The following is a 9,106-nucleotide window of genomic DNA, read 5'->3' on the forward strand; positions in this document are numbered from 1 at the left end:
TTGACATTCAAAATGGCCGCCATTCATTTGTCAACTCTCCGAGGAAGATAAAATTGTCCATTTCGAAAGACTAAGACTGAAAGTTTATTAATCCAATAATAGTTTTAAAATGAGCCCTCACAAGTAGTAGATCGGCAAAACAATTGTGAAAATTTCCGATTCCGAATGTCTGTTCCCAAGGTGCATTCTATTTCTTTAAGCTAGAAAGCTGTACCAGATGAAGATACAATTCGTAAACATATCATTTAACATATCATTAGATGTATTTTCAACGACCAAACGTTAATGTAAAAGAGTTAACAATAGCATGGTACTGGATAAAAAAATCGATTTGCAAAATTCTGTAATTCTGTATCGGAGTGTAAAATATCAATTTGTTTCCAAAGAAACAACCCGAGAACATAGAGTGGTATATTCTTATTCAGCCAGTTTCTTGAACATTATGTATAATTTCGCGATATTTTAAAGCAAACATGAAGCATGGCGCCTGACACAACCGTTAAGGACACTTAGTAATTTCTCACAACCTGAAATGTCGAATTGTGAGAACACCTAAAAGAAAAAAGACAGAAAGACAGAAAGAAAGATTCTTCAGTCAATCATGACGTCAATACGTCAGCTTTGATGTTTTCAATGGCGAGGCCTGTTTTGACATGTAATGGGTGAAAGGCTGAAAGCGGATTGTATCAAGAAAGTTAGTGCAACAGTTTAGATAAACATTGCACTCTGACAGCATTGTATTTATTCATGTCCGCTGTTCAAAACATTTCACCAAGCTGTTGCAAAGTTCTTGTAGCGCCCCCAATCAGGCATACACTGCTTTTAATGCATATCCACCGGTATTAATGATACAGCTTTCATAAAAAATAGCTGGAATATGTACAATTTAATTTAGTCTTACCAAGGATAGACTATCGCTAGCTATATGATCGTGTTTTGTTACTTCTATATCATCAAAGAGAATGATTCTCTATTAGTTTTTCTCTGCTGTTATCAAACCTTACTATGGAAACTGGCGCCACAACCGAAAACATGCCAGTGCCTGGCACTTGTTCGTCGGCCGGAATAATGTATACATGTTAAAGAGGCACTCCCATTTGGTAACATCTTAAAAAACACATTTTTAATGCCAACGGTCGATATTTGACGTGGCGACTGGTGGCGGATCGTGAGATATCGATAAAAACATGTCATTTCCCGAGCGTATTTTTCACATCCCGAAGTATTACGATCGTTTCTGATTAAGACGCGAAATCCCCCGAAGGTTTGTTGTTGTGCTGATTGACGATATTCTAGGGAGTCCATAAGTTCGAACAACGCAATTTTACCTCCCACTGCGAAGACTTCATGTACAGCATTATGCCTTTACCACAGGTCAGTTTTTGAAAACTTCTTCTTAGCTTTTGTCGTTTTCATTATTCTAAATCAGTTGTATTATATTTTTAACCAATACCACATAAACATAAGTTTTTACGTGTTAAATATTAGCCGCCTCCGATGACTACATTTTGTCGTCTGCCACACAGTACGTGTGGTTCGCCGCGCGCATGGTATGCGTCTATGCATACCACGCGGTGGCCGCTATGTATCAACCGCACGTAACTGGGCTAGTCACCTATGCGAATTCTGGTGGAACCAGCAAAAATTGTTTTTCGTTTTATCACCAAGTCAGTAAGACTCAGCTTTCTCCCACGGGGCATGACCGATCACCGAGGCAAGTGGTACTGTGGCGTACAGCAGCGTCAGTGTAGACTCGTACTCCATAGCTTAGTTGACAATGGCCCCAGTGCCGAACGTTCGATGTTCGGAAGCTGAATTTAGGTGGGCAAACAGGAATTCAAACTTTTACTTTTTTGAAGAGATGTAATTATCGATATCTCGCGATCCGCGCGCAGTCGCCACGTCAAATATCGACCGTTGGCACTAAAAAATGTGTTTTAAAAGTGTTACCAAGTGGGAGTGCCACTTTAATAACTGATGTATATTCAATTAGGCTATACAACATGTCGACAGTTTTACAGATTTGCGCTGCTGACGTTAGCTTCCCATACTGCCTTGGTAATAGCACCATAAGAATCACATAAGAGTTAATACCATTTCACAGGATTTTTACTAAACTATCCTATACCATACCATACCATACCATACCATACCATACCATACCATACCATACCATACCATACCATACTATACTGTAGTGTTACTGTTCATGTCTGAAGCTTCGTATCATCATTTCAAACACGCAGCTTGATATTAGTCGAAAGTTTTTCTTTAATTTCAGAAAGCCGTCTTCAAATTATATTGCGACAAGACAATTTTGCAACACTGTGTCGTTAAAAGGTATTATAAACTGCATTCAATCTTCTAAAACGTGCGTATGGTAGTTTAACATCAAAATTTATGGAGCATGGTTTAACTTCCCGGCTGGGTCACCGGCAAAACTCGAAGCTCCATTGGCTTTAACTTCTGATCAACTATCCAGGTTTCTGTTCAGTACCATATGTATATATCTGTATATGTATTGTGTCCAGCTTTATTGTCGGGGACTGAATTTTTCTCCGGACTCACACAGAGATTTAATTTGTTAACAAAAAAAATGCATTGCACAAATGAAGAATGTTGGCAAGGCTTGGATGTTGTACTCACGGTGTACAACTATCGCCCGCCGGTTCTTTCCTTAAAAAACATTTGCAACCAATTTGATTCATTCATTCATTCATTCTTGAATATGATTCCGTTAGGCAATATCTGTTCCACGGATATAAAACATGACAATATGCCGCAATTCTACCAAAAGGGTGTCGCGCCTGTAAACCTTAAATTGTCAAAACAGCTAAAACTATTCTTTCAGAAGATTTTTGAGAAATTGGGCGCAAACTTGGTAATTAAACTCACTTGTAATGTCTGTCAAATACCCCCTTCTTAACTGTCTGTTTCTTAATTGTTTTAGCCAACAAAGTCGGATCCCCGTGTCTTCTCATTATTTCACAACCTGCCTTCTCCTGTGAAAACTATCATTGAAGGAAATTATCAATAAACTTCTCCAATAAAATACTACTCCCCATCCCTCCCGTTAACACCTCTTTTGTAAAAAAACATACACTTTTTCACTTTTATTGAATAATATTTTAGCTACAATAAACATGAATTTCACGAATTCAACACCCAGAATGGACTTTATTTCAACCATTTATAGACATGAATGAATAAAAACCACTTAGGAAACCCTCCGATGAGCTTTAAACAAAAAGATGAATAGACAGCTATCGCCGGGTTGTTTTGACGGAAACGTAAGCTTTTGAAGAAAGTGTTTTTACGATTGTCCGTGATAAAAATTACACTGAACGTGTATAATTTCTGGAGATTAAACACTATCTCGGTATCCCGCACCCTTTATACTGGCACAGCTGTGTATTTTCCTGCAAGTCACTGTGCGCGTGACCTGCTAAGCTCGAAATATGCCGTGCATGGGTGCTTTCGACACGAATTCTATTGATACTAAGTATCCATGATACGATGCTGTCGGGAGCAGACCATGGAAAACATCCTCGATCATGAGGAAATTTTCTCTGATTTTTTCTTACAACCAAGCTTTTTTTGCATACTTTTTGAATGTATTGAATACGGATTTTGGATTGGACATCGGTGAACATAGTGGCCAGAGTAGCAACAATGCTGATGTGTATCTATGTCTCGAAATAATCGGAAAGAAAAATGTGATTTTTTGTGATCGCGCCAACAGAGTAACTTGCACGAGCTTGATGGCATGACTGAAAACAGCTGAGGCCAGGCTACCTACATTCATAATAAAGTCTTTAAATATTACAATCAGAAATTTCCCACTTTAGATGCCAATAACAAGTCAGCATTCGTTACCATACTGAGCATCGTACGATTAAAATAACAAATATTGCTGTTATCTCATTCCTTGCACTCGTGAAAAGATAAGTGAATTCTTCACTATTGACACAGGTGTATGGGCATTCCATCAAGATTCCTCGTTATGCATAATATTCTTTCAAAATCCTTACTGGTCGACCTCCGTCTTAAAGTAATTGCACCGTCCCTACATACCAATATGTATTGACTTTAGATCTTCTATTCTGAATTGAACAAGATGTAAATCTGAAAAATGACGTTTGTTTATATAATTAAATGTCCATTAGCTGTAGTTTTAATGTTTGTAAAATATCTTCTTGTTCTACTACTAAATAACTTATCAACCAGCCTGTATGTGTGTCATATCCAAATATCCAATATTATTGTGGACGACCGAACTATAGTAATGAATACGATTTATGCGTCAACAATATAATCGCATATTGTTTACAGCGTGTTGTTCATTTACTATGCAAAGTACAGTACTTTAATAAGGTGAGGTAGATGAAAATATACTTGTTTTCTGGAACGAAAATAAGACTGAAATATTGTCAAACGTTACAGGTACTGCTCTTTTAATCTTCGTCTGTTATTGGTTTCCAGCTTGGCAGCTGTTCCAAATTGATGGTCTCTCCGTTCCTTCTCCGTCGTACGTTCGTAGACCATGACGACCTGGACCATGCTATAAACAAATCTGCCCCTGTAAATGAAAAAAACCCAAAATGTTCGGTAATTTCCATGGCAATCTAGTCGTCTGTTATAGAGGAATACGTATATTAAAATTAAAGAAAAGGTTTTGCGAGATCAAATGCTGTTCTCATGATTCGATAACACCGATAAATGATGCACAGGGTTACTTCAATACTCCATTTTAGGGATGAGCCATTATGCCATCGAAAGGGTAGTCGCAACCACAACATGCACATTAAGAACACTACTTTTCCCACTAAGTTGTAAAACCGATTTCGTTGTCACATCAACATTACTGTGCAAGTAGGCAAACTTGCAAGTTCCATCACAAGGGGTCATACATTGACTTGCTGTCGCGTATTCCTAAAGTACTGCCAAGTTTGTTATTGATAGCTTTTTCACGGAACGCATAAACTTTAATCATATTCAAAACATACCCTGTTTTTGTTTAGTAAATTCTGATAGCACTAACGATTGGAACACGACACCAGCCTCATATGTCGAGTTTGTGACTCACTTTGACACTAACGAGTTTCCATGACGTCAACGATGAGGGATAAAAGTTAGCGTGCATTAAAGTTAATTTTAAAAAAAAACTCACGTTGGCATATCTCCTGTTCCAGCAATGAAAGCATATAATTGTCGGCTTTGAAGACGTCCATGTTCGGGAAGCCTATGTTAAAGATCGTTGTTTGATCCACAATAGTTTCCAGTTTACCTTCTTTTAATATGTTTACAACAGCCTGGCGACAACAGAATAATAGTAATAACAGTGAGTAAACAAACCTTAGCAGTTCTTGGTCTCACAAATGCTACCAAAAACGAACCGATATAGACCACATATTCTAGTGCTACTGGCAGTAAAGATAAATTTCATATCATAACAAAGCTTGTTTTGCAAAGTCATTTGAAAAGCCTTTGACTTACTCCAAATCATGGGCTCTATACTCTGCTCTACTACCCAACACACTGACAATGCAATATAAAATACGACTCACCGATGAATATTTTATCGGATAGGCAACGTACAGACAGGGCGATTTACGTTGCTTAATCAACATTTTGATGTCAACCACAATATTCGCCACGTTTTGACTGAGTTGAGACATTTTAAACTGGCACGTTCCATTCCATTGACGACACCTTAAAGAAATCGGATCTATGATAACGAGGCAGTCGCCATGGTAACAGGTATTTAACCTGCTTTATTGTACAGAATTGAATAAAAAGTACATGGATATTTACAATGATGATATTAAGTAATAGTCAACGTTTATCATGCTTCTCTCCACCCACTTATTCATCAAAAACTTTATCCCCCAAATTCAATACATATGTATCCACACAAAAAATACACATACTCTTTGTCCCCCCCCCCCCCCCAAAAAAAATGTGTGGTTCCGATAACATGCGTTTTAAAAAAAGGGTGGGTAGGTAAGAAAAAATGGTAACTTTTTTATTTTTTCAAATAAATCAGTAAAGCATGCAAGTAAATTGCAAGTGTTCATGTTCATGATGCTGTTCAATTTTTCCCATATGGAAATGATATTGAAAACACATTGTGTTTGGTACCGCTTGCAGAATAGCTTGCCATGTTGCTGACGAGAACAGGCTGGCACAGGCTTGACTTTCCTTGACAGGGGTTTCACTAAGTTTTGAAGCAGGTGGCATGCAGCTATGCAGCTGCCAAGACGGCGTAGCAGTCGTCGAGGAGGGGGGTCCGGAAGGGGGTTCTCCCTCCTGGGTAGGAGTGGGTCTGAAGACCAGAAACCCTGGAAAATTACCTAAAAATTAATTTTTACAGCTCATTGAATGCAATTTTGTTACCTCTGGAAAGTCCTTGAAAATTACAATTTACTCATGGAAACTCCTGAAAAATTGATCTGACGGAGTTTTGTTTAGCAATAAATGTAGAGTCACCTTAGCGAAAGAAAAATGACTTGTTGTGTAAGTATAGTTAACACTCATGGAAAATCGCATTTTTCACAACAAGTACTTCTGGAAAATTGCTTACAATATTCCTGAAAAATCATGGAAATCACTCCACTTACCATAATTTTTCTAAAATGAGTACACCACGATTGATCGAAAATAAAAAATCCCCTAATATTAAAGAAATTAACTACTGACGTGACTTGTGTACGTTTGAAATATAGATTATGGGTTTGAAGTAGCTCCCTGGAGTGTCGAATCGTGCAAATTATAGCACAGAGCACACTACCAACTTCACGATCAAATTAACAATCACATTGAAATTTTTGAGAACGGCAAGACAACTTGTATGAATTATCTATCATTTCTTAAAATACTCGATGGCCTGGCAGTGTACCATGCACATCTTTTCACCTGCCTTTAATTGACCATGATCAGCTTGGTTGCGTACGGTAGACAGTGACACCTATATACGGCATTGAACACTGCAACCACAGACAAGGAGAAAAAATCTTGTCAGTGGTGCAACGCACGTCAGTCTTCTAAAAGTCGAACTTTGATAAATTGGGAGGTTTTTTCGTGAGAAAAAAGCAGGCCATTGCCTTAGAAAACAGTTTAAATCCACGTAACACCCTTTCTGTTTGTTCGTTGGTACGCTTCAAAAACCCGAGATCGTAGCGCAAAGTTTGACCTTGCGACCGCTTCTTACTGTTGTTACTGGCCATTCTGAATGCAGCTTATGAGGGTGGCAGGAGTACTACGCACGTTTTCATTGGCGAAAAGAAAGGTCACCACATAGGACACAGCAATTGCAGTAGCCAAAAGAATTATCTGTTACAATGCATTACTTTTTTATTCGGCCTAAACATGCTACAAGTAATGATCGTATTCGATCGTCTACTAAAACTTTCACATTAAACCCGCTGAATACTTTAATTTCACAGGTTATGATACATTTCCGAACCATTCAGAAGATATTTTACAATGAAAGAGTATCAATTTTCCAAAGAGTGAGAGTTACTGATTAATTTCGCCGGCTGCCGGCTATGAATGAAATCCCTGATTGAGCATATCGCTCCAACTCTCGCGAGGTTTTACCTTTTTCAAAGGAATTTTCTCAAAAATTATCGCGGAAATTACAATTTGTGTTACTTCCGTGTCGACGGGCCCGTAAAAAAGTTTAAGATCGGGGGTTTAATTTCGGGTACGTCGAGTTACCGGAACCACAAATTTTTTTTCATTTACCTTAAGTTAGTACAATATTTATAATTATGAAATGAATTCACATCGAACTATTGCAATTTTTTAAACACAATACCTCATTGATTCTCCAGATTTGTTTCTAAAATGCATCGCCAGGTATGGTTTTCCGTCACATATAAGAGCAGCGATCTTTTCTGCGATGTCCCGTATCTCTTTAGACCTCACCAAGTGTTTTTGGATACTGAACGATATGTTTTCTTTTGCTGGTATCTGCATATTAGCGAAAGCACCAAATCCAAACATCCCAAGACACTTCATCTTATCCGTCTCAGCACTTTCTTCAAATAGAACAGGTTTGTCCTTTGTAAAACGTTGATGGGGTAAAGTCAAACCATAAAGTTTTGAAAATGCCTCCACGTGATTTTTCATAATTTGAACTTTCGAAATTCCCTTTGTCAGGCGTGTAAACAGCATCCACAGTACCGTCGCACACTTGTTTGAATTCTTCAATCGATACTGTATCTACAATCTCTTCAAGCTCGGCAACATCGAACGTTGAATTAAACATTCTCAAGTCACTTGCTCGCATGTAGCCCTGGCTTCCTAGAGTTGGAAAAGGTATTAAAACAATCGCTCTATTTTGATAAATAGCAACCGTCAATGCTTTTTCAAAGTATCCGTATAGTGCATTTGGTCCGATGTTGAAGTATATAATTGGCAGAAGGTAACGTTTTGCTGCAGCCTTATGGCCCGACTTTTTCTGAGTTGTGCCATGTTTTTTGTCATGAATGTCCAGCGACAATGTTGTCTTGTTTTCCATGGTGTTTCTAAAGTCACCCGACAGCTCCATTTGGCTTTTCCCGTTCTCTGCGGAATTATTTTCAGTTTTGGACAGCACCGTAGGAATTGACGTACCAACGTGTGTTTCACCGCTCAGAAATCTATCGACGTTTTCGTTGTTTTGATCGTTTACCGTCTTTGTTCCATTAGCCACAGGGTTGACTTGGTATGATTCGGGTACATTTTCTCTTGCAGTACCACGTGTATAGTTGTACAGATACTCACTCGAAAATTTCCACGATCGTGTAAAGCGGTGTACTCAAACTTATGGCAATATTTCCCGGCAATATCATGTACAATACGCCAGCAGCGGTTCCTACGACTGTTATCAGGAACAGTTTAAACTTCATGACTGTAAGAACGAAATACCCTCTCTTGTCAATTGCTTTTCTAAAAGGTTAAGCGTACACCTAAAGAAATTACAGACAAACAATTCGATTTCTGTGGGAGGGGCTAAGCTCGAGGGGATGTCGCTAAATATCAAAATAAAGACTTATAGCTGAGGGCAAAGTTTAAGATTTCATCGTTTGATTTGTTAGGCAAATATTTTGCTACGTTTGAA

General features: G+C 38.3%; 1 protein-coding gene across 1 annotated transcript; it reads right to left on the reverse strand.

The window, feature by feature from the left end:
* Nucleotides 1–3,099: 3,099 nt before the first annotated feature.
* LOC139150620 (uncharacterized) lies at nucleotides 3,100–8,903 on the reverse strand. Its single transcript, XM_070723056.1, has 4 exons — nucleotides 7,820–8,903; nucleotides 5,568–5,712; nucleotides 5,171–5,312; nucleotides 3,100–4,579 (listed from the first exon to the last, which is right to left on the reverse strand). The coding sequence occupies exons 1-4, from the start codon at nucleotides 8,176–8,178 to the stop codon at nucleotides 4,455–4,457; spliced, it is 771 nt and encodes a 256-aa protein (XP_070579157.1). The 5' UTR covers nucleotides 8,179–8,903; the 3' UTR covers nucleotides 3,100–4,454.
* Between the last annotated feature and the right edge of the window lie 203 nt (nucleotides 8,904–9,106).

The sequence above is a fragment of the Ptychodera flava genome, chromosome 14 (genome assembly GCF_041260155.1).
Source record: "Ptychodera flava strain L36383 chromosome 14, AS_Pfla_20210202, whole genome shotgun sequence".
In the NCBI taxonomy this organism is placed as follows: domain Eukaryota; kingdom Metazoa; phylum Hemichordata; class Enteropneusta; family Ptychoderidae; genus Ptychodera; species Ptychodera flava.